Here is a 27,903-nt window from a genome sequence, read left to right on the forward strand (position 1 = left end):
TTATCTCCCCTCACCCCCCAGACTGGGGACCCACCATTATGTGACTCCTTTTTATTTTACCACATAAATAACTATTTGTGTTTCTATATTCTTCTCCATAATAGCCTAACACAACCCAAAAAGCTTTCTGTTAGAAGAAAAGGCAAAATACCACTGATCTATTACTAAGGATTTGGATATATAGAAATCCCAATTATAGCTTTTCAGAAAATTGGCTCGAGTCCTACAAAAACATTGCTCACTCATATATCCTTCCTTTCTTACCGACACAATTTGGACCCCCATCCCTATTACACCATAAAATTTGGTCTTACCCGCTTCCAAGGCACTGCTCCAAAACTCACACTAAAACTTCAGTAAAGGAGAGAAAAAAACAGATAATGCAAGAGAGAGAAATGACAGAGAGAAAATGCTGTCTACATTACTTCACAGATGCTCACCATTTTTGTTCAGCTGCCCCCAGCACCTACTGTTCCCCAGTCCTCAAGACAAAACAAGAAGTGTGGACTTAACTTGGATTGCCCTAGAAGAGGGAACCCAGGGCAGAGAGAGAATTAAGTGTTTTATCTCTAAAAGTTTTATCTCTAAAAGAAGCAAAAGTGGCAAAGTCCAGAAATAACTGTCTTCACCCCCCTCATATCATCCCATACATCAAATGAAGGACTCTCGCCCGTCAAGTGTCTACAATAAGCTCAAACAAGAATGTCCAAATATAGGATTCTCCACTGGAGCATCCCACCATTCAGCAGAGCAAGACAACCACCCAAGCAAAGCATGCAAAGGATGAGGAATGAAAGCAAGATGCTGGAAGACAATTGTGAGCCACCAGAGCTTGCATCACACACCAGAAGTTAGCCTACAAAGGCCATTGCCCTTCACCATCCAGCACAAACTCCTGAATGTTAGCTTGAAAGCTCTCTCCAGCAAAGATCTTCATATCATCAACTAACCACTCTAAGCTATCAAAAAGTTACCTGTTCTCTTATTCAGGTCGGACCATGTTCATTTGCCTCCCCTTATGCCTGGAAGTGCCTCAGCGAACACCTGTTACTACCTCTCCCTCTTTCAAACTCCACCTCTTCTATGAAGCCTTTGGCTTAACTCCTAGGTCCTCATTGAGCGGAAGCTAAAATATCTCTAATAACAATTTAGACATGTTATTACACTGTTAACTTGCCTCTCCCTATCCTTTTATTGTGCCTCCTACAAATACTAAAATTAATGGTATATGCTCCTCCAGCAAAGACCTAGATGCAGAAATTTTTTGCTTGTGATTCATGTATTAAATTCACATCCCACATTTTCTTCAGGAGTTTAAGGTGGTGCACATTATGCGCCTTCCTTCCTTCCATTTTTCCTCACTGTTCTGTGGGCATGTTGGTCTGAGATAGAATGACTATCTCAAATCACCAAGGAGTTTCTATAGTTGAGAGTGGGGTTAAACTTTGGGCTGTTTGGTGCCAGTCCAACACTGGCTCTGGAACATCACTCACCTTCATGGCACTTTATCAAAACCTTTCACTGTCAAGAGGAAAAGTCTCACTGGAAGATTCCATATGCTCTTATTATTGAACTTAGCACATGGATGTTATGGGCAACTGGACGCTTTTGGGTATTGCTCACAGGTGTAAAGGTTAGGGATATGCAGGGACCATTTACATAGAAAGAATGCATAACCATTTTCATGTGAGCAAACTTCATGCTTGTATCATTCACCTTTTTCTTAAGAATTTCTACAGTCTTTCTACTTGTTTAATTTATTAAGAAAGTCCAGTTCAGGATCTCAAAGCAGGAGATAAGGAATGCTATGGTCCTCCACATACTGATGAATTGTGGCCTTCCCACAATTCCTCCTCCCCCCACCTCCTTCAACCCCCATTATTTCTTCTGAAATAAAGCATGTTTAATTAATATGGATTTAAGATCATAAGAAAGATTTTACAATCCAGATGTTTTGGGTTATGATTTCCATGATAGGTTTTGTGTTGATTCAAGTGTGTGTTGACAAAACTCCTGAGAACAGATGACTATCCTGCGTTTGGCAAAAACCCTATGATCCAACAGGCATCCCAAACCATCTCTTTCATGCCACCTACCTCGGATTTACAAAACACCCTGCAAAGACAATGGGTCTCCACAGCACAGCCACAGATAATGGCAACTGCCTTTGAAAAAACTAGCATTTTATTCCCTTCGGGTGGCCCTCCTGTGGATATTGTGTCTCACTGAAAGGGCCTGGTGGCTCAGCAGACTGATAGCATTGTGATTAACACCAGCTGTCTGCAATTACTGTAAGTTCGAATCTCACCAGGCTCAAGGTTGACTCAGCCTTCCATCCTTTCTAAGGTAGGTAAATTGAGGACCCAGTTTGTGGGGGCAATAAACTGACTTTGTATAAATATACAAAAGTATGAAGGCTATTGCTTAACGCATTTAAGGTGCCCTGAGTCCCCGGAGAAGGACGGCATATAAATCAAATTAAAAAAAACAACAACAACCTGTGTCTTTCGTACTGGCAGTGCTTTAATGCAATTGGCATCAGCCACTTTAGAGCTTGCACGGGACACCTTTCTAGGCCCCAGACTCAGCATCTTCTCTTAATAGGATGTGGTGGGGTAGCTGAAATTCTCTTACCCTTCCCTCCAAGGGTCTGGGGTATCTGTGGTGAAATAACAGAACCCGGAGTCCAGCGCCAACATTCCTCCTAAGAGCTGCTGACAAGATATTCGTCTGTCCCGTCCCGTCCCCCCACATCGCCAGCCCTGAGGCCGAGCCACCTGCCCTCTTTTGCCCTGTAATCCGAGCACCTTAATCCTCTTGGAGGGGGAGGGGGGATCCCTTTTATCCGGAGGATTCCCTGGAAACCTTGGCATGAGAAAATCCGTTCGGTATCTTTGCAATACTGATCTCTCCACCGCCACCCCCTCCCATGACGTCTCCTTTGGGAAGAGGGAATGAAGTTAATTACACCCCGCCGGGACCAGCCCCGCCGCCTCTTCTCCCCGCCCATCCATTACAGCGCCTCGTGCCGTTTCTGATCTCGTCCTCCGGCCTCCCTCCCTTCCCTTCCCTCCCCCACCCCCGAACTCCGAATGGGCCGCGGCTGCCGCCTGCTCGAGATGGCTTCGGTCCGATTCCCAACCCATCCCTCCTCCCATTGACGGGGACTCACGGCTCGGGTGGATCGTCGGCGCCGCGATCCGCGGTTGAACATGGCCCCGATCCCGCCGTCTTCAGCGCCCGGGCGCAAGGGGGAAACCTGGAGATAGGTGAGCCGCCCGGGCGCTGCTACGGCTGTGGCTGCGTTTCCCTTCCCCAAGGGAGGAGTCGCCGTCTCCGGATCCCTCCCCGCCTCCAGCCACCCAATCCCGCCCCTTCGCCTTCTCTTACGCGAGCTTCCTTTCCATCCTCCACCACAACCTCCTCCTCCTCCTCCTCCCAGGATCGTTCCCTCCCTGCGCGCTCTCGGCTCTTGGGTTCCCGCCGGCTTCCCCGCTACGTTTGTCCTGGGCCCTAATAACCGCAATGATCGACGCTCGCAGAGGTGGCTTACCTGCATTGCGTGACTGTATGTGTGTACGAGGATCCGGGTCCTCAGGAGGGTGCAAGAACGCGGATCTCCGGCTGACCGCACAAGCAGGTGGCTTCCTTCGCCCTGCGCCCCGAAGCGCGTCTTTGTCAAGCAAACGAGCTGGCTGCTTCCCTTCCCCATTCGCTGTCACTTTCCATCCATTTAAACTCTTCCCAGTCTTTTCCCCGGGCCTGCTGTCACTTCTTATTAAGTAGCCAACGCCGCTTTTTTCCTTCCCCTGGCATCCCTGCCACTTTTTTTTTTCTTCTTATCATGCTCCAGGTCCTTGGAGGCAATTTCCCTCTTTCTCAATTGTTGTCATTTCCCCTCTTCTCTGTTCCACAGTTCTACTCTTCAGAAGAAAGAAAGAAAGAAAGAAAGAAAGAAAGAAAGAAAGAAAGAAAGAAAGAAAGAAAGAAAGAAAGAAAGAAAGAAAGAAAGAAAGAAAGAAAGAAAGAAAGAAAGAAAGAAAGAAAACAGCCCCTCTTGGTTCTATCGTAGCTATAGGAGACATCCCAGGAGACTTTGTCTACAGACTTTACACAGTAGCCCAAAAGGCTTACTCTCTCTCTCTCACACACACACACACTCTTTCTACTTGCCCAGTTCAGTCCTGACACAATTTGACTGCTATAAGCTTTTGCAAACTAGAGGATAATAAAGTCAGCCCAAGAGGCTTAACATTACAGTACCTGAGTGATTGCTCTTCACTATACCGGGAAGATAATTTTCCAATCTCCTTGATGTTTACTTAGTTGTCTACTAAGTAGCGAGAAAGATCTCCAGGCAACTGTGATCACACCGAGAGACATAAAAACATCCTATAAAGTCTGCCCTTCCTTATCAAAAGTAGCATCAGCTGGAAGCTTATCAGTGTATATTGTCTCCTGAAGAAAAAAAAAATAAGTATATGCTTCTACCCCATATTTTAAAGAAAATTAAAATGGGAAGCACATGCTAAGCAATGCTAAGCAATGCTATATATTTTTTCATTAAAAAACACCAGGAGTTTAATGTTCCATTGCAATTTAGAGACTTGCTGAAATGCCCATTTATTTCTGCAAGATAGATGGATAGGTAAATAATCTGATACTGTTCTTAACTACAGAAAATATTCTTACTAGTCACAGATTTGGACAGGGCAGACTTGAGTCCAAATCCTAGCAGGTGTTTCTCAGAGGTTGATGTGCCTCAAAGGGTTGTTGTAAGGTTACTATTTACGCCATCTGAACTCCTTGGAGGAGGATCAAGGAAATAATTCTATAATAAAGGAGAGAAGCTGTGCCACAGCCCAATAGAGAATTGAAAACAGACTTTAAAAACCACTTAAACCCTGTCAATTGGAGTAACTCCCAAATAAAGCCATAAGCATTTGCAGCTTAATTTCGTAGCCAAGTGGCCTGAAAGCGGAACACAAGATTTACAGATTGTTTTGATTAGAGCCATACAATTTAAACCGAGGTAGATGATCTTTTGATGGGCAGAACCCATACAAAAATCTTTGGGGGGGGTGAGGGTTGCAGGAAAATAATAATGCAACATGGTGAGTTTGTCTCGCACACTTAGAGACAGCTGGGTTTTGAAGAGTTTTCCTGAGAATGGGCTCTTGGTTTTTAATATTATGTTAATCTTTTCATCTGCTTCAAAATGACCCCTCCGGTGTTTGATCCTTGTCATCTGAAAAGGGACCAGGATTAGAAAAGCAAGGGTTATACTGGATGCAATCTTAGAGCCACAAGATCACACACACACAGCCCTTATTTATTTCTTCCCTTTAGAGATTACTTTAATCAGTCTGTCTGCCAGCTCTTTCTTCTTTTCCATCCCACTATAAATTAACCTCCCCCATCAACACTCAAGGGCAAGGAAGCAGAACCACAGGAAAACATTTCCTCTTAGCATTTTTGCCAAGAGAAAATGCAGAGTGACTGTATGTCCAGTCTTTGAGGATTGTTTATATTCATTTTACATTGCTATAAGAAAAGGAAGTTTGGTGAAAATGTGATTCCCCCCTCTCCCAAGTTTTGCATAAAGGCCAATTCTCTCCAACAAAACCTCAAATGACTTTGGTATAAGATAAGTGGATGCAAAATTTTGATCAAGTTGGAAGTGGAAAGTATTCTGGAAAAAAACCCTACAAGTCAAAGATTGATTCTTTCTTAAGCATGATGATGTCATTCTGTAACTTTATTATTAGCTGAATGTATAAATATAATATAGAAACAACCGTATATAAAAAATTTGTCCTTATTTTTTTTTTTCTAATTTGATTTATATGCCGCCCTTCTCCGGAGACTCAGGGCGGCTTACAATGCGCTCAGCAATAGCCTTCATCCTTTTGTATATTTATACAAAGTCAGCTTATTGCCCCCACAACTGGGTCCTTATTTACCCATTCCAGTATAAAAGATTTCCATAAAGATGCCTACTAGGGTTATAGCAAAGTCTAGCTCTAAGCTTAGACACTTAAGGTGGAACCACATTTTGTTGAAGATGTACAGGTATCTGTAGCACAGGATAAGAGGATAGATCAGGGGTCTGCAACCTTAACACTCAAAGAGCCATTTGGACCCGTTTCCCACAGAAAAGAAAACACCGGGAGCCACAAAACCTGGGTGGGCGTGGCCAACTCAATGTCACTCACTTCCACCGGTCACATGACACCCCCCTAGCCACGCCTACCCAGCCGGTCATTAGCCTAGAGAACCAGTTGTTAAAAAACACAAGGAACCACAAAATCCTTTTGACATATCTCTCTCTGCCCTCCCTCCCTCTCTTCCCCCCTTTCTTCCTTACTTTATCTCTCTATGTCTCTCTCTCTCCCCTCTCTCTCTGTATCTTTCTGTCTCTGCCCTGGCCGCTTCTTCATCCCCCACCGGTGCCCTTACCTTCTCAGACCAGGAGAGGAGTGACTGGGAGGGGAGGGCAAGGGGCAGGGCCAGCCAATGGTGGGATCACCCAACAGGGAGCCACAGCAGAGGGCCCAAAAAGCCACATGCGGCTCCGGAGCCGCAGGTTGCTGACCCCTGGGATAGATGAATATAGGTTTTGAGTTGAATTGAGTTTCTTCCCAGCTAAATTAGAAGAAACCTGAATGTTTTATAAGACTGCCTTTAAAAAGGTCATAAGCATATAAAGAAAGGTTTTAAACATCTTCTAAGAGGCTGTAGAAAAAAACTCTTTTCCTAAAAAAAAATACTAGGAAATTTTTAGAACCAAACTGGAGGACCAGAAAAAAACTGACCAAAATTATCTGGCCTGCTAATTCTTCATCACAAACTCTCTTCTGAAATATTCCTCTGTCCCTGCCCCACCCTGTCTTCAACTACCTTTCTTTTAGCTATGGAATGAGTAAGGTGAAAATAAAGGCACCTTCTAAACCAACACAGTTTCTGCTGAATGCACAAATTCCTCTAATTCTCTTGGCAACAGTATGGAAGCAGTTTGTCCCAGCCTTCTTCTAAAATATTATTTCACTTTTTCAATTTATTCAATGGGTCTAAAATGTCCTGGTCATCTGTCATCCAAGTACCAACCAGGTTCACATCAGCTTTAGATCTATTTCAAATAAATTATTACAAATAGTATTCACAGAAGAAAATTTGGTGAGTTAGAAAAAGGTCAAACAACCAACTTCTCGTACGTTTCCCTGATTTCAAAATCTCATGGGAATTCTTGCTCACATTCATATACAAAAACTAGAACATCCTATTCAGATGCATGCTTAAGGACTGAAGGTAAGGCCAGCAGATTGAGGAATAGCATCTGGAGTCATGGGATAAACCTATTGATTGCTTCTATAACCATAAGGACATAAGAGGCAATTAGATCGGTTTTCATTTATACCCATCCTTTGCACCAAACAAAACTGCTACTGAAAGGAATTTAAGTCGTTGAGTCCGGAATCCATATTCATTTCATGAAAGCAGAGCTGGAAAAACTTTTTATGACACTAAAGACGTTTGGAAAAATGGAAACAAGTGATAGTAGCTTTCATAAAACAGCTGTCATGCAAAGGACTTGCTATCCACAAAATTTTCACCATAGAAGTCATGACCAATCTCAATATACCATTTGCCAGATAGCCTCCTGCCATACCTTCTAACCCTCTAGAACAGGGGATGTGAGTAGACATATCTACTAGAGTGTCTGCATGAGTTTAACTACAGTATACTGCAGATATTACTATAACTACAGTTATAGTAGTATTTCCCAAACTTGGCAACTTGAAGATGTGTGGACTTCAACAACAGGTTGCCATGGTTGAGAAACACTGGGTTATAGTTTACAAAGGGCTTGTATAAGCATCAACTTTAGATAGACAGCTTTAGATAGACAGACTATATGGGGCATTAATTAGTATCAGCCCGGTATATAAGCCTGAGGAGATCCCAAGATGTCATTTGATGAAGTTGAGAAGGGAAGGAGAAAAATAGTTAAGAGGCAAGGCAGGCACTAATTCTTGATATTAAAAAGGAAAACTGCAGGCACATATTACAAAGAGTCCCACCAGAGTCTGATTCACATTAGTAGTCATCACTTGTTGATGATAGCAAGCCAGGATTGACATGTATAATTAAGGCAGACTTCATCATCTGTGAATCACCACAGAACATGTCATGGCATCAAGAGTGAATTCAAAACATTGTGACCTGCAGGTCATTGAATATAGGAAGGATTCCTAGTAAGGAAAGGCCCCTATGATTTGCTCCTTCTTTCCAAAAGTTTTACTCACAGGCCATATGAGATCTCAGGCAGAGGAGCAGACAAGGATAGGAAGAGTTAGCTAGCTCCCTCAATAGCACCACCACAGGTTCCTAAATAAGAGTTATTGTGAAGCTGGAGAACAGGCAGGCAAGGCCAACCACAGAAAAACTTACACCATTTCTTTGGCTTCATATAGTTTCCTTTACCTGATACAAACATACACACTTCACCCCAGATGCTGGTTGGGGCTTATAGAAGCTGAATTTCACTCCATTGGGAAGCTTGAGGAAAGCTGGCTTAGAAGAATGACTAGAAAGAAGGATACACTAGCATTATCTAAACTTGAATATGGAATCCCCCAACAGCTGAATATGAGCAGGAGGGAACTACTGCACTCATGGTCCGCTTTGCTTATCTCTGCCTTCAGCTGCTGGGTGGGGAAAGGCAGCTCCCAATCCAAGTGGGCTTGGAGCACAAAATAACATTCAGAAGTTGTTCGACTTCAGTGCAGGTCAACAGGTAGGAAAAAGGTTAATTGTATGGGTCTGGGGAGATTGGGGTTACTTTCTATGGATTCCTGAATAGCAAGGCAGAAAAAATGGGAGGGATGACAGCTATTAAGCTCTTCTCTAACTCATTCTGTCTTCACTCATCTGTCCTCTTTTTCTAAGTGAAGCTCATCTTCTTTTTTCCCCTCCTTTCCTCTTCCTCATTCCAACATCATGGAAAGATCATTTAGGGGAATTGCTCTCTGTTCACTTCCTCTAATATTTAGTCTGTGGCTAAAGGAACATGCCAGTGGCTTGGCTGGGTACGTGGGATTGATTTTAAGGCTGCCAACTAGCTTAAATACAAGCAGCTGATCTGTTCCTGAGATTTGATTTCAAGAAAGTAATAGAAGAAACTTGGTAAAGCTTGGAGTTAACTGCTGTTGTGGGATAGATATCAACTAGTAGGTTGAATTCAGTGTTGTCTTCACAGGTCTTGAACTTTTTCAGGCAGAAAACAAAACAAAACACCCCTGTCTTGAAAAAACTAATTGCCAGAGACATAATTGACCAACCTATTTTAATTCAATTTTTACTACCAAAGAAGTTACGCAGCATCTTCTCCCTTTATGAACAAGTTGAGTATTATGAAATAGGTGCAGGTTATAATAAATCAACGTCTTCTCTTCTTGTCTTTGCTAATGAAAAACAAACCAAGGAGCCATTCAGAAAAATAGTGACAGGTGTTAGCATCCTTTTTCCAGCCATTTTCGCGCCTGCTTTCCAGTTTCCTTTTTCCCTGACATAAGAAAAGACGGGCATATTCACCTATATAAACAGAAAAGAAGGGGGGTAAGGAAAATTATGAGAATGGGGAACAGTTACACAATTCCTTTGGACTGCAATTTCCTTGTCAGTTGGGATCTCAGGAAAGGGTTATGTATGGCTTTGGTGTAATTGCTTGATATTTGGGATTAGAATTCAAGTAACTTCCTTCTTCTGCCCACCAGTAAAACTATTAACTGATGCTAACGCATTTTTTTTTAACATAATGCCTCTCTGTAAGTTCACATGTTATTTTATGCAAAAAATATGATTTGCTTCTTCATGGTTTTAATTTATTACATGAACTCAGCTAGTGTGATTTATAAACCATTGTTCATAGTTAACCCAACTCTACTTTATTCAATAAGTAAAACATTAAGCAAATTGCTGATTAACATACATCAATCAGTTTGGATTTTTAAAGCTATTTGTAAGGTCTCCTCTGTACACTATCGTTTTGGAAGATATGCAGAAGGGAAGGATTTTTTAAAATATTTATTTCATTATTAAAATTGGTTTGGATCAGTCAAGTTCCATTTCTAATCTGAGTCAGGAATGATATATTCATTATGAGTTTATTTTTAGTTGGCACCGTTCACATTGCTGTGGTGTCTTACCAGCAGTATATTGTATTGGTTGCATTCTATATCAATTCAGAATGCAAGTTAAGGTATCATATTTGCATTGAGTTGCCCAATGTGTAAGAGATTGCGAGACAGAGACAGGGCGATTATCTTGATACGCTCTTCAGTAGGCAAAATTAAATGCATGTAAAAAATGTTCTCATTGTGAAGGTAAACTATTGACATCTGCACACTTAATGGCAGAGAAAAGCACCGCTACCCTAGCCAGTTGAAAGAAAGGCATATCTCTCTTAAACATAAATAAAAATTAAGACATGCAAAGTGATGCTTTAACTGAAGAGGGAAATGTTTGAAAAAGAAATGTTTACTCCTTTTCCCCTCCATGCAGGTGGTATTTTGCGGGGAATGTAGAAATCTGAGCTTTTTTAGCGACGTTGTTTAACCCAAACAGATGTTCTGTATTAAAAGGAAAAAGCATTTCAGTAATTTGCTTTGGTTTTAGTTTTTTTTCTCTGCTCCCACCAAGTATTACAGGTTTCTTTAATCTGAAACGGCACCAGATCCTGGGGTTCCTTTGAGGGATGCAATTTCTGATCTGACTCCAGATCAAGGAGGGAAGGAGCAGATGATGGGTGCTGTCTTAAAAGCCCACATTCCAGCTCTTATTGCGTCCTTTATTTCTAATCATCACAACTGGGCTGGGGTGTGTCTTCTTTAAGCCAGATAAAATGAGAGGAGCTTATCACTGCCCAACATATTCATGTGCCCTTCTTGTGAAAGAACATGTAAAAGCAGAGGTGACCTATCATTGTGGTAAACTAAGTGATTAAAATTAAAATGAGCTTTAATTTATTTAATGTAATTGTTAGTTTAAATTTGGTTAGGTGTCAGAGTTTGAGACTGTTTAAAAAATATTGTGATAATGTAATCACATGCATGTTTCAATTAGGTTAGCAACTTCAGGGAACTAGTTGAAGTCTACAAATTCCACTGCAATGTAAGAAAATCCAGCAGCCTCAATACCAATACCAATACCCAATACCAAATCCAGCAGCAATTAATACCCGGCCTGGACTGATGGGGTTTTATATGGGTTTTTAACTTTTATCTGGTTTAATTAGGTATTTTAACTTTGTACTGTGGTTATTGTGGGTTTTATTGTTGTGAGCCGCCCTGAGTCCGTTGGAGATAGGGCGGCATATAAGTTAAATTAAATAAATAAATAAATAAATAAATTTAGTATTTGGTGGATGGAAATGTATTATCAATTCATATTATCTCTGCAATTATTTACTTACTCCCCTAAGAAGTCTATCTTTTAACTTATTTTAGAAAGAAACTCCCCATTCCCCATTCCAATTCTTTTTTTTTTCCTTCACAAAGAACAAACATGATGTGGTGAGTTCAGTGGTCATTCCTCAACTAGTAACTTACACTGTCTTCTCAAATGATTCAATCGCCATTGTGCTAAAATAAGAGTATTGAAGTGATATAAACAATGATTGGATGATGCAATGAAGACACTGTAAGTCACTAATGAGATGTTGGAGACTACCAAGACTCCAATTCAATTTCTCTGCTCTGGAGCTTTACGCCAATTTTTCTCTGCTATGGAGCTTTACGCCAATTTTTCTCTCTTGGTCCAACCTCCACAGATTGTTATGGAGCTAAAAAGGAAGAATCCTTGAATATTCAAAGAATAGGTGGAGTATACACACAAATTTTATCTCTCCACCCTCCCCTATATTTTTCTTAGAAATACTAGAACTCTTAAGAACATTCTGTGGGGTGCCTGAGTCGTATCCAGAATCACTTAAGAAAAGAAGCTGGAATTATAGAAATGCAGTCCACTATATGATCTTTCCTTCTCAAAGGACTTCTGATGCCAAGATCAGATAGCTAGTCAAAAAATTGACAAAAGGACAAATAGGTTACAAAAGATGTGTAAGTCACACAAGGTAGTTCATGATCAGTGTTTCCACATATTATTTACCAATATATATTCCTTTTCAGGATAAGTTTATGCATGTTTGTTCTCTGCCTAAAAATTATATTCTTAGCATAATTTCTACTGGGATCAAAAATATTATTTATATAAAGATACAAATGTTTGCTCTATCTCATGCTATTGTTCGTCATCAAGATGCATGTTTGTTTAAATGAAAAATCACAATTCCATGGGGTTGCTTGCTAGGTTTTTGTTATTCAAAAAAAAAAGTCAGAAATTCTGTAAGATACACAGACATATCAGAGTGTTGCACAGAAGACATCAAAGCTTTCCGCTCGAAAATTGGTCCCTCCACACCCTCTCTTACCTTGATGTACTTCTTTTTGTCCTGAGGGCTAAGCAGACTTTCAGTTCTGCAGTGATCCCTGCCATTTAGGTGTGTTTCCAGGAAGATTAAAGAGAGTTTTTGGTTGTTCTGCGTGGCAAAATATGGAAACAACCATTGTTCCTCTTCCTAACTCTAAACTGGCTTCCAGTCAGTTGTGTAGCTGACCAGAGGAATATCTGTGTAGTTGACCAGAGGACTATCAGAGGACGTGACTTTAAGAGAATATTTTTCTTTTAAGAACTTACTCCTTACTTAGGCTACTTACTATGGTAGCCTAAGTACAATTAGGCTACCATAATTGCACTGTACACATCTATTGGGTCAGTAGATGACAGCAAAGAGTTGGAAGACTCTGTATCTCTTTGCTGCCACCTAGTGATCATCCATGACTTTTCAGCATATAATAAGGTGAAATGTGCTGGGGCACAGTGTAGTTCAATACCCCAAAGGAAGTTAACTTTGAATTCAAAATGCTTCACCTCTGAAATAAAGCCATCCCCTTTCTATTTTCTATTTCTTTACTATATTTAGCAACCTACTATATAGAAATATATACTATATTATAGTAAACATAAGGATAAATTATTTGATGGGGGAAAAGTCACCCTTCCAGGTAAATGTCATAAACTGAGTATGTTCATCCGCTGAGGAGCAGACCTCCTCAGTTAGCAAATTAAATTGACTTTCTCTGCTCGCAGGCAGATAAGTGCGACTATTGATCAATGGCATCAGGACCAAACCAATTCCATTGAACTAAACTATTGATGAGAAAGGTTTCAATTGATTAGCGAATTGTTTATTGTAAATCTGCACATGTGCCGGGCTGCCTAGTTTTGAATGGACTGCTATAATTGGCACCTGTGATTCTGTGACCTTAAGATAGTTTTCAAACACACCCACACCCACATATTCCAAAGGGGTGCCTCCTATCCAGCCCTACACAATGAAATGACAGCTCTATTGGACAGTCTCATTAAACTTGTTTTTGTGATCATCAGTTCAGCGGTTTGAATCCCTAGCGCCACGTAACTGAGTGAGCTCCTGTTACTTGTCCCAGCTTCTGCCAACCTAGCAGTTCGAAAGCAGGTAAAAAATGCAAGTAGAAAAATAGGGACCACCTTTGGTGGGAAGGTAACAGTGTTCCTTGTGCCTTTGGCATTTAGTCATGCTGGCCCCATGACCACGGAGACGTCTTCGGACAGCGCTGGCTCTTCGGTTTTGAAACGGAGATGAGCACCACCCCCTAGAGTCAGCAACGATTAGCACATATGTGCGAGGGGAACCTTTACCTTCATCTTTATCCTTTTCCTCAGTTGTTTAGAAATACAGGTATTCCTCACCGTATGACCAAACTGAACCCAACATTTCAGTTGCTAAGCAAGACAGTTGTTAAGTGAGTTTGCCCCATTTTACGACCTTTCTTACCACCATCGTTAAGCGAATCACTGAAGTTGTTAAATTAGTGACACGGTTGTTAAGTGACTTCCTCATTGACTTCGCTTGTCAGAAGATTGCAAAAGGTAATCATGTGTCCCCAGGGACACAGCAACCGTCATAAATATGAGCCAGTTGCCAAGCGGCAGAATTTTGATCACATGACCACATGGATACTGCAGTGGTCATAAGTGTGAAAAATGGTCGTAAGTCACTTTTTTCAGTGCTGTTGTAACTTTGAACAGTCATTAAATGAACTTCGTAAGTCGAGGACTACCTGTATGAGCAACAATCTTGTCTTTGAAGCCCAGTCCATAATTCCTCACATTGTGTAATGTTACTCAGCTTGACTCTCTTTTCTGATAAGGTTTTCTGCTCTTTTTCTTTTTTCCTGATCATCCCCCTTGGGAAGTTGGAAGATTATTCTCTTTGAAGGAGGGAAAGTTTCTTCCATACCTGCTTAGCAGCATGTCTTGTTTTATACATTTGTCCAAAGGGTAAAATATGTTGCACCTGCTGCACTATTAGCAAAGGGACACGAAACCTGTCCTGGAACACAGCAGTTGGTCTCACTCACCTCTCCTTTTCTAGAATTACATGTCTTAAGGATTTTTTTTTTTTAGTAGGACACAGTAATTATCCTTGGCATTCATTTCTGAGTAAACCTGGATGAGATCATCACAGTGTACATTTCTAGAGACTTTTTTATTTTCTTGGATCCTAATGTTTTTCCCTTCCCTGAATTCTGATGGATATTTTCCAGATGCCAGCCTAAATTTAAATAGGTTTTATTAGAACCAGTACAAGATCTGGTAACAGACCTCCAACAGGAGTGGGGGTGGCTCAACAAAAGAACTATGGCAGCCGTGGCCATGAGACTAAAACAATTCTTTGACTCTTTTGATGCTTTCCTCTCTCAATTTTCCTTGGGCCTTAATTGAAAATTAATTCCTTCTGGATGAAGAAAACAAGAAAAAAAATCACTTCAATATTACTTCCAAGACAAAGCAGTGTCCCTCTAGGTTAGGGCAATCTGCAGCTCATTCACCTATTTGTTGTGTGGATATTTTGCGTTACTGTTCCCAATATTCCTGATTATGGATCATGCTTGCTGGAACCAGTGGGAGCTATTGTCTACAACAGGGGTGTCAAACTCCCAGCCCTCAGGCCAGATGCGTCACATGCTGGCCACACCCACGCCTGGTTTAGTGAAGAGGGGGGAGTCACGATATGTCATGTGATGATGCCGTAACAACTCAAACTTGACACCCCTGGTCTACAATATCCAGAGAACATTGGTTGCCTACTTCTGAGCAGATCAATGGCTCTCTTATCTAGCAGTTTACATTAAACTCTTTCTCTCCTCTCATCCTTTTTTTAAAAAAATCTTGCTTCTGGATTTGGGGTGGGAGGAGAAAAAGCTCGATGTAAAATGTAAGCTAAGAGAGCCATTTATCTACTTAGAAGTAGGCAAGCCAATGTTCTCTGGTTATTGTAGATAACAGCTCCCATTGGTTCCAGCAAGCATGATTCATGGCCTTCTTGTAAAAAATGAACCAATCCCACTAGCCTGAAATTAACCTATTTCTATAGTGGGACATTTCACTTCCTTCCTTCTTAAGTTTAGACCTTATCCTACTGTTAAAAAGATCACAGCTTGATTTAGTCTCCTCCAGTCTGGTTCCTGCTAGAGCAGTGTTTCTCAACTTTGACAACTTTAAGATGTGAGGACTTCAGCTCCCAGAATCTCCCAGCCAGGCTGGTTGAAGAATTCTGGGAATTGAGGTCCACACAGCTAAAAGTTACCAAGGTTGAGAAACACTGCTCTAGATGCATCTGCCTCTGGTGGGCAACAGATTGCGGAAAGGTGCCATTGCTCTACCATGCTCAGTTAGAGTGGCATTCTTATTACCAGTGCTTATATATTTCATCTTTTTCTTTTTCTTTCTTTCTCTTGAATAGCACAAAACTGGTTGGCAACATGGCCTCAATCCTGCAGTGCTGCCCTTTCCTGACCCGAGATCCATCTCTCTTCCTACGGAAAGTTGGTCCACTGCTGGTCAACAGTGCTCAACGTTGCCCTGTGATGGTGGCCCGCACTTTCTATAGTTCTGTCACTGACCTGCAGAATGAAAAAGACACCTGTGGAAACACTGGTGAGATGATGGGAAAAGATACTGGAAGGGAAACAGAAACCGATGTCATATCAGATCCATAGATGCCAAACCAAACCACACATTTTAGGCTTGGAGCTCACAAGTGGGCTCATGTAGAGGTGTTCAAGGTTCTTTAGATCAAGCCAGTCTCTTGGTAACAAACCTATATTTTGTGGGTATAGAGTATGTGTACTCCCTACATTATTTGATTACATGTAGAAGGGTTGAAATCTCTGTGTGAAAACACCTAAAACCCTTTTTATAGAGTGGCTCCTTTTGAAATTGTTCTTTTGTAGTTCAAGACATGGTGTCATCATTTCACAGTCACTAATTAGCTCAGAGGCAACTTGTAATTTTTCTAATTTTTACTTCCTGGCTGGCATTACGTGGACACATTCAGGAATTTAATATGTATTTCAGTCTGTAGAAAAGGAAGTGGAAATTGGATCTTTTCTTCTCTATACATAAAAAAAGTTTTGCCTTGACAAAGCAATCATATTAAAATGAGAATATAACCTGCCAGAAATATAAACTAGAATCTTGTTCCTGGTTTTCCTATATTCTTATAGAAGAATTCTCTCCCAGATTTGTATGGATGGAATAATCTCTAATTATGTGATTGACGGGACATAGATTTAGTCCTAACTTTGCTCGTGACCATTAAAAATATTAGGTGTTGAAAGTTGGTTCAAATGTCCAACTGAGTCAATTGAGGGATCTGAAATCAGGCATGCTGGTTATATTTTCATGACAGATAGAGGATATTCACATGAAACACACCTCGCATGTAACATTCCTCATCTCCCATTGCAAAAATTGTTAATAGCTGATAAGAAAAATCTTTCTCTGACTGCAACCCTGGAGATCCAATGCCAGAACCCCAGCCTTCCCTATCCTGGTACCCACTAGACATCCTGGAATAGAACTTCTCAGATTTACTGACAATACGACCAATACCAAAAATTTTGGGACTTGGGTTCTCATTTTAGAGAAACAGGACACCTAGTAGTCTGAATGGACAAAGAATCTACTTAAGTTCAAAGTCCTTGGAAAAAGTTGAAGTGGTGGAGAGTCTGGAAGCAGGACCCAGGAGCATTTGCTGAGTTCAAGTTTATTATTATTATTATTATTATTATTATTATTATTATTATTATTATTGTTGTTGTTGTTGTTGTTGTTGTTACTTCAGCTTCAACCACAATAATACACGAGCACACAATAGATACAAACTTAAAGTGAACCGCTCCAAACTCGATTGCAGAAAATATGACTTCAGTAACAGAGTGGTCAATGCCTAGAATGCACTACCTGACTCTGTGGTTTCATCCCCCAAACCCCCAAATTTTAACCTTAGACTGTCTACTGTTGACCTCGCCCCATTCCTAAGAGGTCTGTAAGGGGCGTACAAAAGAACACCCAGCGTACCTACCATCCCTGTCCTAATGTTCCCTTTAATTGTATTTAATTGGGTTGGAGATGGGTCTCTTGTGGCTGTGCAGTGTGCAATGATTCCAAACAGCCTTCCAGTTCAGCCTTCTCATCTCCTACACTAAATTTGCTAAAAGCCATGCCTCCTGGGAATCCTACTCAAGAATATCTCTATCAACCTGTCTCTGGAGGCTGAAATCACGATGGGTTTTCTTTTGTGCACCTTCTAGTTTCGATTCCCCACTCAGCACCACAGTCTCTCCCTGCCACCCAGTGCCCTTTTATGGAATCCGAGCGTCAAAGTGGCCAGAGCTCCTTTGTGCAAGAAGCAAAACCTGAACTCCAGGAAGATGTCAAGCCTTTCAAATCAGGTAAGGAAGGAGGCCAACTTCCTTGGGATCACAGCAGTGGGAAAGATGAGACCGCCCCCCCCGTCTTCTTCTGACCTGTGTGCATCCCCCTCCCTCTAGGAGTGCTGACGTCCTTGATCCGAGAGGTGCACTGCAGCCTCAGAAAGAAGTTGCTGGACTCTAACAAAGTGTCTCACCTCATCCAGGACAACATGCCAGGTTGGGGAATTGGCTCCTGATAACTTCTTCCATGGGGTGGGGGTGGGGAATTGCCTAGGGGGTCTATGATATCTTCCAGCTTCCGTTAGGTATTAGGGTCAGCAGCGCAGATTAACTGATTCCGTCTGAAGAATTTAATTGTTTCAAGCTTAACTGTCTGGCCTCTTCTTCCTCCTCTCCCCCAAATGAAAATTGGAAGTATAAATGGCATTTGCTGTTTATTTATACCATCTGCTACTGTACCACTTTTTAGCTTTTTATAAAGTGAGGATGCTTTTAAGACTATTCCCATCCACTTCTCTCCATACCTTATCCAGAGGATCGTCTAGCAACCAGGCTGTTATACCAGCCCCAACCTTCACAGCAGTCCCAGATTTCCAATCTCTCTTCTCTGTGATCTATACTAAAGCCCCAAAAGAGGAAGGAGTTGGGATCTGTTGATCCTTTTTTTTTTAAGGAAAAACACTTAGCTCACCTTTTTTCATTACCTTTCTACAGCTAACCTGCCAGTGGTTTACAGAATTTAAGCAGAATGAGACAAACCTATAAGAGTTACCCAGGCAAAAACAAAATACAACAGCTGCCTCTGAGAGCAAAGATGTTTTACCCTGTCTCTATATTGGGGTTGATTAAACATTTCAGTTACAATCCATGTACAGTGCAGAATAATTGCCTAGATCAGGGGTGTCAAACTCGCATCATCACAGTGTCATCACCTGATGTATCGTGACTTTTTCCCCCTTCACTAAACCGTGCATGGGCGTGACCAGCATGTGACGCATCCAGCCTATATGTTGGGAGTTGACACCCCTGACCCAAATCTTTGGCCTTCTCTGAGATCTGATTGGAAGATAGCAAGCCAAGGATTAAAGCACACAGAGAAGCATTAGGCACCTTCTCTGTTGAGTTCCTTGAGTGCATAAGAACCCTTAATTATTCAGTAATTACAGGTAGTCTTCATTTAGCAATTATAACTGGGACCGGCAACTAGATCATCAAATAAAGCAGTCACTGAATAAAATTGAAACTGCACTTATGATCTCCTTTCAGCTTTGCTTTGCTTTACAGACCTGTGAGAGTCGTAACTTTTTTTTTTTTTTTTTTTTAAATTTGATTTATATGCCGCCCTTCTCCGAAGACTCAGGGCAGCTTACAATGTGCTCAGCAATAGCCTTCATCCTTTTGTATATTTATACAAAGTCAGCTTATTGTCCCCACAACTGGGTCCTCAATTTACCTACCTTAGAAAGGATGGAAGGCTGAGTCAACCTTGAGCCTTGGTGAGATTCGAACCCTGCAGTAATTGCAGGCAGCTGGTCTTAATAACCAACTGTGAGGACTGGTTGCAGAGTTACCTTTTCATTATTGTCGTAACTATGAACGATCGCTAAATGAGGTGGTCACTAAACGAGGGCTACCTGTATATTAAAATAAGGCTTTCATTAGGTTTACTGAAAGTTTACAAAAACTATTGCAATTTTACAAATGAACAGCCTGCACATTTTTTTCTCCATAACTCTGAGCTGGGCAGGCTATAAGAAATGTGAAATAAATAAACAAATAATAACAAGCATATTGCCTTAAACTAGATTTGGGACTTCCAACCACCCCCTCCCTCCACATAATTGCTTTTTTGCTTTTTCGTTTCTTAATTATTGCTTTTTCGTTATGTTTGTACAGTTGTGCTCAGCATGATGTTTGGCAATGATTGTTCTACCATCAAAAAGCCCGGTGGAAGCTATCCAAAATGCCTTGCATGAATAGGCTTTATGTGGCTTTATATAGCAAGTCTAAATATTTGGCATTATTTATTCTCCCTTGTAGCTGGTTTCCAGAGTTTCAGGCACGGTTTGCTGGTTGGTTGGTTTTTATATTACCAGTTCTATATTCAGGTTGAAATGGTAGGGATTAAGTCTTTGACCTTCTGGATGCACACTGCATGCTCATTGTATCTGGGCTGCAAAAATCTTGTCAGAATTTTCTGTATCTCTTTGCTGCCATCTGGTGAGTATCTGTATTCAGACCATTGATATTCTGGCCAACAAAGGCCCACCATAAAGGTCCACTATAGGAAGTAGTAGAAGACCTCGGCATATGTTTACAGAGAATAGAGTTTTGTCTCTTACTTCATTTCTCATGTCCCAAAACAGCATCGCCCGTCTTACTGGATTTACATGGTTGGGAATTCCAGTTGGAGGGCACCACATAGGAGAAGATTGTTAAAGCTTCCAAACCTGTATCTCCTCTATTAAATGTTAGGTGCTGCCCTGTTACCTAGTGGCCTAAACAGGCGTGGTATTCACTTACCTTCACTACCAGTTCGCAAATGTGAGTGTGCGCCTCTGCACATGCGCAGGACCTTCTGAACATGAGCAGAGTGTCCAAAACAGAACATGATGATGTCCGGGCAGGTGGGCGGAGCCTCCTGCAGCCGCCACTACCAATTCGCTCAAACCTGATAGAACCGGCTGAATATCACCACTGGGGCTTAACCATTGAACTGCAAAATGTTAATTATTCAGATTCCACCCAGTGGTGAAATGTAAAATTAGTTACTACTGGTTCTGTGGGCGTGGCTTAGTGGTGGGGGGTAGTGTGACTGGGTGGGCATGGCCAACTTTTTTTTTTTAACTTTTAAAAGTATTTTTTCTACAACCTCTTCGGCCGAAAAAAATGCTTTTAAAAGCCTCTGACGATCTCAGCTGAGTTGCCTGATCATCAACTCAGGCAACTCAGCTGGGATCATCAGAGGCTTTTAAAAGCATTTTTTCTACAACCTCTTCAGCCGAAGAGGTTGTAGAAAAAAAAATGCCTGAAAAATCGGCTGAAGAGGTTGTAGAAAAAATGCTTTTAAAAGCCTCTGACGATCCCAGCTGAGTTGCCTGAGTTGATGATCAGGCAACTCAGCTGGGATCATCAGAGGCTTTTTTTTTACTTTTAAAGGCATTTTTTCTGCCGAAGAGATTGTAGAAAAAATGCTTTTAAAAGTAAAAAAAAGCCTCTGATGATCGCGCAGCTCAGCTGGGCATGGGGGGGGGGGGGGCGCAGGGATTTTTCCTACAGGTTCTCTGAACCACCCGCCGCCATTGTTACCGGATCAGGCTATCTGGTCCAAACCGGGAGCATTTCACCCCTGGTTCTACCCCACAATAATAGAAGGTTAACCCAGGCTAAACAGAACATTGAGAGCCAGTTTGCTGTAGCGGTTAAGGTGCTGTCCTAGGAACCAGGAAACTGAGTTCTAGTCCCATTTTACCCACGAAAGTGGGACTGGGTACTTTGGACCAATCTCTCAGCACACTCCACTCCAGAGTTGTTGTTGTGGGTAAAATAGGAGGAGGAAGGAATACTTGATATGTTCACCGCCTGCCTTGAGTTACTTATAAAAGTAATAAAGGCAGGATATAAAATAAATAATAAACTTTGGTAGTGTTCTGTCCCCCGTCCTCACACAGACAAATGCAGTATCAAAACCAATAATTTATTGTATAAACAGACCAGAATTCCTGGCAGACGAGAGTTCTGGCAGCTAACTGTAAAACGCCTGCCAAGTCCAATTAGTAATCCCAAAAAGCAGGAGAGGCCTTATCTGCAGTCCGTTTCCAGAGCGACAAATTATCCACAGGAGTTTAGTACAAAATATATCTGAACCGAAGTGCAGGATTCACGATGTGACTCTTTAGAGTTTAAACTTTTGTCCGTCACAAAGCCTGCCGAGCAATCACGCCCCCTTTTATCCCTTGTGGGGCATGGCTCAGTGACTCAGCTCAATCCCTGGCCCTACCACGCCTCTTCTTTTGCTGCGCACGCTTCTCCCTCCGAGGCTGCCTGGGATCAAGCCAGGATTCATCATTATCACTCTCTATCAATGGGTGCTCTGAAATGCCTGCCTCCTGGCCCATCCCAGGCTGTTCCTCCTGGCCTTCGGATGGAACCTGAGGCATTGCCAGAGAGGAGGGTCCTGGAGAGGGAGGCTTTGTCAGTTCCTCCCCCTCACCTTCTGAGTCCTCTTCCTCCATGAGGACAGGCTCGGGAGTTGGAGTCACAACAGGTGGCCCCTTCCTGCATGCTGTTCTTTAACTGTACAGTCACCATTGAGAGACAATGAGTGAGGGTCAGTGCAGGCAGAAATTAACCCCTGTGGTTTCCTAACAGAGAGCCCTGTGTTTGACTATGATGCGTTCTTTGAAGAAAAGATCCAAGCAAAGAAACAAGATCATACTTATCGGATCTTCAAGACTGTGAATCGCCGGGCAGATGCCTATCCTTTCGCTGAGGACTTCTCTACCTCTGAGGTTGAAGCGCGAGAGGTGTCGGTCTGGTGCAGCAATGACTACCTCGGAATGAGTCGCCACCCTCGTGTGCTGCAAGCCATACAGTGAGTGGCAGACAATACTCTCTGCACTGCCATTTTCCACAACTCCCAAACAATTCTAATTTTCCCCGTGTCCAGCTTTTCCCCATTGGTGAAATTCTATTTCCCACTATTCCCAGCCAACATGCATAATGGGGATAATGGGGAAACTGAGTCCAACCTGAGGAGGGCCTGAGGCTTTCCTTGATATTCATGAGCAACTCTACATAGGAGGGGAGACCCCTTGCTTTGCCACTCTATAGAGAGCAACTCTATAATGGAGGGGGGGACCCTGGTGTTGCCACTCTATAGAGAGCAATTCTATAGTGGAGGGGGGGGGACCCTCGCGTTGCCACTCTATAGAGACCAACTCTATAGTGGAGGGGGGGACCCTCGCTTTGCAACTCTATAGAGAACTCTATAGTGGAGGGGAGGACCCTCGCTTTGCCACTCTATAGAGAACTCTATAGTGGAGAGGAGGACCCTCGCTTTGCAACCCTATAGAGAACTCTATAGTGGAGAGGAGGACCCTCGCTTTGCCACTCTATAGAGAACTCTATAGTAGAGAGGAGGACCCTCGCTTTGCCACTCTATAGAGAACTCTATAGTGGAGGGGGGGACCCTTGCTTTGCCACTGACAATTGAATAAAATTTGGGGTGGATGGTAGATTTCTCAATTTATGTTAGCCTTATTCTGTCAAAGACCACCTTGGTCTGAAAGAAAAAAGAAATATGGGCATTTCTTGAAGCTTTTCTAGAACTACCTGAACCATACCTTGCTCAAGCTTTAGCTTAGTTAAGGTCAGCAGAGACATAAGTCATTGATGGAAGGGTTCAGATAGTTCTAGATTAGAAAGTCAATGGTTGAAGCCAGATTCACTTAACGATGGCATGATTCATTTAACAACTGCAGTGATTCGCTTAACAATCTTGGCAAAGAAGATTGTAAAACTAGGTGTGACTTACCCAATGTTAACTACCTTACTTACCAACAGAAATTCTGGTTCCAACTGTGGTCATAAGTCAAGGACTACCTATATTCAGAACCCAGCAAGGTTGTCTCTAGCAAAAGCTTTCCTCTCAGAAACTTGAAAGCCGGGTATGAGAACTGGTTGTAGATGATCTTTGCTATTTTCTGAGCAAGGTCTCAGTCTCCTCTTCTAACCTGCAGGGATACTCTGCAGCGTTATGGAGCAGGAGCTGGAGGTACCAGGAACATTTCTGGGACTAGCCGATTCCACGTGGCTCTGGAGGAGGAATTGGCCAGCTTGCACAACAAAGATGCCGCTCTGCTATTTACCTCCTGTTTTGTGGCCAATGACTCTACTCTCTTCACGCTTGCCCGCATGATGCCAGGTAACCAGGCAGTACAGGAGTCCCTAGGATCAGCCTGAAGTGAAGACCTCTGTTCTCTCTAATTTGTGGGAAGAGGAGAGATGGGGCATTACTCTTGGCTTGGTTTCTCTCCCGTAGGATGTGAAATCTACTCTGATGCTGGGAATCATGCATCCATGATCCAGGGCATCCGAAACAGCGGCGTTCCAAAGTATGTGTTTCGGCATAATGATCCAGACCATTTGGAGGAGCTCCTTCGCAAGGCCAAACCCAGCACCCCAAAGATTGTTGCCTTTGAAACTGTGCATTCGATGGACGGTAATTGCCTCCCTTTAGGTTTTGCTATACGGTGTCCTAATGACTTCATAAAACACCATCATGCATCAGAAAGGGGTTTCTAGGTATAAGCTGACCAAAAGCACTTCCTTCTTCCTGGGCCAACCCTGATTCCTTGGCCAGTTGAAGAAGGGATAACCAACAGCAGGTTCAGGGGAAAAGTGGCAAAGATAATGGGTCACTATGGAAATGACTAGATTAGAGATCTTCAAACTTGGCAGCTTTAAGACTTGTGGACTTCAACTCCCAGAATTCTCCAGGGAGAATTCTGGGAGTTGAAGTCCACAAGTCTTAAAGCTGCCAAGTTTGAAGACCTCTGGACTAGATGAACAATAAATAACAATAAACAGGGACTCAGTCAAAAGACTTGCAGGACTAGAGGCAGCCACTAGACTAATACTGCAAAACAGACTGCAAAAAGGGTAGTCCGGAAGTTGCATGCACACAAAAAAGTGGATTGGAAGCTTTTGTCATTCAGGTAATTGGCCAAATCCAGTGTTTTCAATAGTCCTTTGTTCGCAGGTGCCATCTGCCCCCTGGAAGAAATGTGCGATGTGGCCCACCGCTATGGGGCCATCACTTTTGTGGATGAGGTCCATGCTGTGGGACTCTATGGGGCCCAGGGAGCTGGCATTGGAGAACGTGATGGAGTGATGGGCAAAATAGACATCGTATCTGGCACTCTGGGTGAGTTGGGAAAGCAAAGGCCCAGAGAGGAACCAGAAAGAAAGTGTGTCATAAATACTATAAGGCATCTGGCTGGCCCCCAACCTTTGGGCACCAGGGACTGATTCCGTGGAGAAAGGTTTTTCTGCGAACCGGAGAGGGGGCGTGGTTTTGCATGCTGCCTGCATACTGTGGCTGGGGCTTCGCTTATTTGTGTGGCCCGGCTGTTGACATGCCACAGACTGGTGCCAGTACACGGACTGGGGATTGGGGACTCCTGCTCTCAGGGAACCCTACTGGCCATTAAAAAGCTGACCATCTCAAGATCCAAAGTTGGTGAGTTCTGCTGGTTGCTGCAAGATTTCCGCCTCTGATTTTTTTTCTCCTTATCATTCATAAGGAGGAAAAAATGCAAGACGTACAATATGTCCAGCTTGCATACTCTATACAAGTTTTCAGATCCAGCAGCTTCCCAGAATTCACAGAAGTCATTGTGCTATTTTTTAACTGCACTAGCTCATTCATGTTTTTTAATGCTAAATACACTTAATAGCATAAGACACGCTTGTCATTAAAGATACACCTTTCTTTTTCTCCCTTTCTCCTCCAGGAAAGGCCTTCGGCTGCGTGGGTGGCTATGTTGCAAGCACTACTTCCCTCATTGACACAGTGCGCTCCTATGCAGCCGGATTCATTTTCACCACCTCGCTGCCCCCCATGGTATTGGCTGGGGCCCTGGAATCTGTTCGGATCCTGAAGAGTCCTGAGGGGCAGGTGCTGCGCCGTGCCCACCAGCGGAATGTCAAGCATATGCGCCAGTTGCTTATGGATGCCGGGCTGCCTGTGGTCAGCTGCCCAAGTCACATCATTCCCATACGGGTATGGATGCCTTGGGATGGTGGAAGGGAGAATCTAGGGCTCTAGAAGTAAAACAGACACAGAATCTGGGGTAAAGTCCTCAAGGTGAAAGGCTTAAATTCCACCGACGCCACTTTGCCATGTCTTTAATATACACAGCCCTTTATAGAATACTTAAGAAAATGAAATGAATGAACGGGACTGAGTAGCTGCAGAATTGTGTCCCATCACACAAGGGGAATCCTGGATACCCTAAACTCTCTATGGCCAACTTTCCAGATGGATGAAACAGCTGGATGCCCTTCCTCAGTTGTCCGATTCATTCTTCCTCAGGTTGGAGATGCAGCCCTGAATACCCAGCTTTGTGACCTACTCCTCTCAGAGTACAACATCTACGTCCAGGCCATCAATTATCCTACTGTGCCCCGGGGGGAGGAACTGCTGCGGCTGGCCCCCTCGCCTCATCACACCCCACCCATGATGGACTACTTTGTGGGTGAGTCTCCAGTGCCATGAGCACTAAGGCCCCAGCTCTATCCTACATAAATCATCTCATTCTATAAATTAAATACTAGTAAAGGGCAGGGTTAGAACTTTTGAAATCTCTGTGGAAACAAGGCTCTGAAGCGATAATTAAGTTATGGTTGCTTCTCTTTATTATTAGCTCAGTGCAGCAACCACTGAGGATGTCATAAACAGAACTGAACCCTAAGCCTGAGACATACTTTTACAAGCTGAAGCTGCTCTGCACAAACAGTAGCTAAAATTAACTGCCATTTCATCGTGGATGGAAGATGAAAAATAATGAAAATGGATGCCAACTATTCTGATCTCCCGCTTTGAATTTTAGCACCAGGCTTGTGGTAAAGTAACTTCACAGCAAACAAAATTCAAATCTAGTACCATAGAAAAAATATGGTAGAAAAAACTAGATTCTAGAAAACCTAACAGTGTATATTATGTAAATATGGCAGCTAGGAGTTCTCTGATTTATAGTTCTAAGTAGATGCATATACTTTTTGGGATGCTTCATTTGTGCCTAGTGACCTGCTTTTTCCACCCAATAATGGTTAACCATCAAATGTAGAAAAGGAAGTCTCCTCACCCCTCAGTAAACTGTTTTGAAAGGGCTTGTAAAAATTGTACATCTGAAAGTCCAAAACTGATCCTATTGGTACCTCTAGTCCAGTCTTGTAAAAGGCTGACAATGAATAGGATCCAGTGCACGTGGCCTTCTGATCACTGGAATTCTCTTTATTTCTCCCTTGGGAGATTTTACTTTACACATATGGCCAATAGTTATCCGCCTATGGTGAGTAAGTACTGCCACCAAGTGGCCAGTGGAGAATTTTTTATTTTTAACTCCACAACTGTACTGTTTGTGTTTATTTTTAACTCCACAAACTCATACTGTAAATATAATAGTAGCTGATATTTATGGGGAGTGTTAAAAAGTTCCTTAGACACTGAAAGATCTCTTTAGATATTAACCCATGTTTTATAAAATAAAATTGTATAGATTTTTCAACGTTTTTAATCATTAGAAGTAAATTCAAAAGCAGGATGAAATAAGAGCCGAGACTTACCCTCTGCTGGTGCAGACAATGGTAAGCCCACAGTTCTGTCTATAAATAGAACACAAGCAGCAGCTTTCAATACAGAGATTTGACTCTTTCCTCACATGGATTTTAAAAAGGCCAGTGATTTCCTCTCATCTTTAGCTTCTAATTCAGGCCTATGGCCATTCATTTTCTTACTACTAGCTCCAGAGGCCATCATCTAGCTCCCAATGGCCCATTCAGCAGCAATGCTAATAGTTTTTTAGTCTTTTAGTAATAGTATTTTAAGCTCTCTGTTTTCTTCTCTTCCAGAAAAACTTCTGGCTGCTTGGCAGGAGGTGGGCCTACCGCTGCAGGTCTCAACCTCCCCCGAGTGCCACTTCTGCCACCGCCCACTTCATTTTGCCCTCATGAGTGAATGGGAGCGGGATTACTTTGGAAACATGGGCCCCCGCTATGTCACCCTTTGTGCCTAAGGAGTGCCTCAGGCCACAGAGCTCGCCACCTGGGAATGGGAAGAGAGAGGGGCATGCCTCCCACCAAGGCTGCCCAGCAGAAAAGAGATTGTCTGAATACAATAAAGCTCTGAAATGGCCTTTTCTGCAGATTTCATAGAATGTGAGAATTTGGGATGAAGAAATTCCTCTGGCTGGCAGCCTTTTGCATCCCAAGGAGCCAGTGGCACTGACTTCACATA

At 42.6% G+C, this 27,903-nt stretch overlaps 2 protein-coding genes and 1 long non-coding RNA gene across 8 annotated transcripts in view; 2 read left to right on the forward strand and 1 right to left on the reverse strand.

Annotated features, from left to right (window-relative positions):
• The window catches only part of PRICKLE3 (prickle planar cell polarity protein 3), a 33,543-nt gene extending 25,004 nt beyond the window's left edge, over nucleotides 1-8,539 (reverse strand). For 2 of the 5 annotated variants that reach the window (XM_070938113.1, XM_070938110.1), the window contains exon 1: nucleotides 3,173-3,305. Coding sequence is in view for 3 of the 5 variants with exons in the window: in XM_070938110.1 (XP_070794211.1) it covers nucleotides 3,173-3,214 (42 nt within the window). In the remaining 2 variants the exon portion in view is untranslated. Of the gene's footprint in view, nucleotides 1-440; nucleotides 461-3,172; nucleotides 3,306-3,553; nucleotides 3,939-8,484 lie in introns of those variants that run through there. The other 3 variants (XM_070938112.1, XM_070938109.1, XM_070938111.1) reach the window with 3 other exon arrangements.
• On the forward strand, nucleotides 3,148-4,259 carry LOC139312909 (uncharacterized). 2 transcript variants are annotated; one of them, XR_011600043.1, is made up of 2 exons: nucleotides 3,148-3,269; nucleotides 3,917-4,259. It is a non-coding gene; the product is annotated as an uncharacterized lncRNA (long non-coding RNA). The 2 variants fall into 2 exon arrangements; XR_011600044.1 differs by lacking the exon at nucleotides 3,148-3,269 and adding an exon at nucleotides 3,423-3,640.
• A 136-nt stretch (nucleotides 8,540-8,675) lies between the features above and the next one.
• Nucleotides 8,676-27,801, forward strand: ALAS2 (5'-aminolevulinate synthase 2). The gene is made up of 11 exons (XM_070938114.1): nucleotides 8,676-8,797; nucleotides 15,908-16,101; nucleotides 17,760-17,900; nucleotides 18,000-18,098; nucleotides 22,254-22,476; nucleotides 23,624-23,808; nucleotides 23,926-24,105; nucleotides 24,646-24,810; nucleotides 25,400-25,668; nucleotides 25,981-26,143; nucleotides 27,519-27,801. Exons 1-11 carry the CDS (start codon nucleotides 8,676-8,678, stop codon nucleotides 27,680-27,682), a joined length of 1,905 nt encoding a protein of 634 aa, XP_070794215.1. The 3' UTR covers nucleotides 27,683-27,801.
• Nucleotides 27,802-27,903: the final 102 nt, after the last annotated feature.

The sequence above is a fragment of the Pituophis catenifer genome, unplaced genomic scaffold (genome assembly GCF_029215685.1).
Source record: "Pituophis catenifer annectens isolate HBS135680 unplaced genomic scaffold, rPitCat1.0.hap2 SCAF_2, whole genome shotgun sequence".
Classification (NCBI taxonomy): Eukaryota; Metazoa; Chordata; class Lepidosauria; order Squamata; family Colubridae; genus Pituophis; species Pituophis catenifer.

Excerpts from the sequence above, each read along its gene's own strand:
- ALAS2 (XM_070938114.1), top strand. The coding sequence starts at position 8,676 with ATGGTCCGCTTTGCTTATCTCTGCCTTCAGCTGCTGGGTGGGGAAAGG. Across the intron at positions 18,099-22,253 it reads CATCCAGGACAACATGCCAG|AGAGCCCTGTGTTTGACTAT; the intron begins GTTGGGGAATTG and ends GTTTCCTAACAG. Across the intron at positions 23,809-23,925 it reads GCTTGCCCGCATGATGCCAG|GATGTGAAATCTACTCTGAT; the intron begins GTAACCAGGCAG and ends TCTCTCCCGTAG.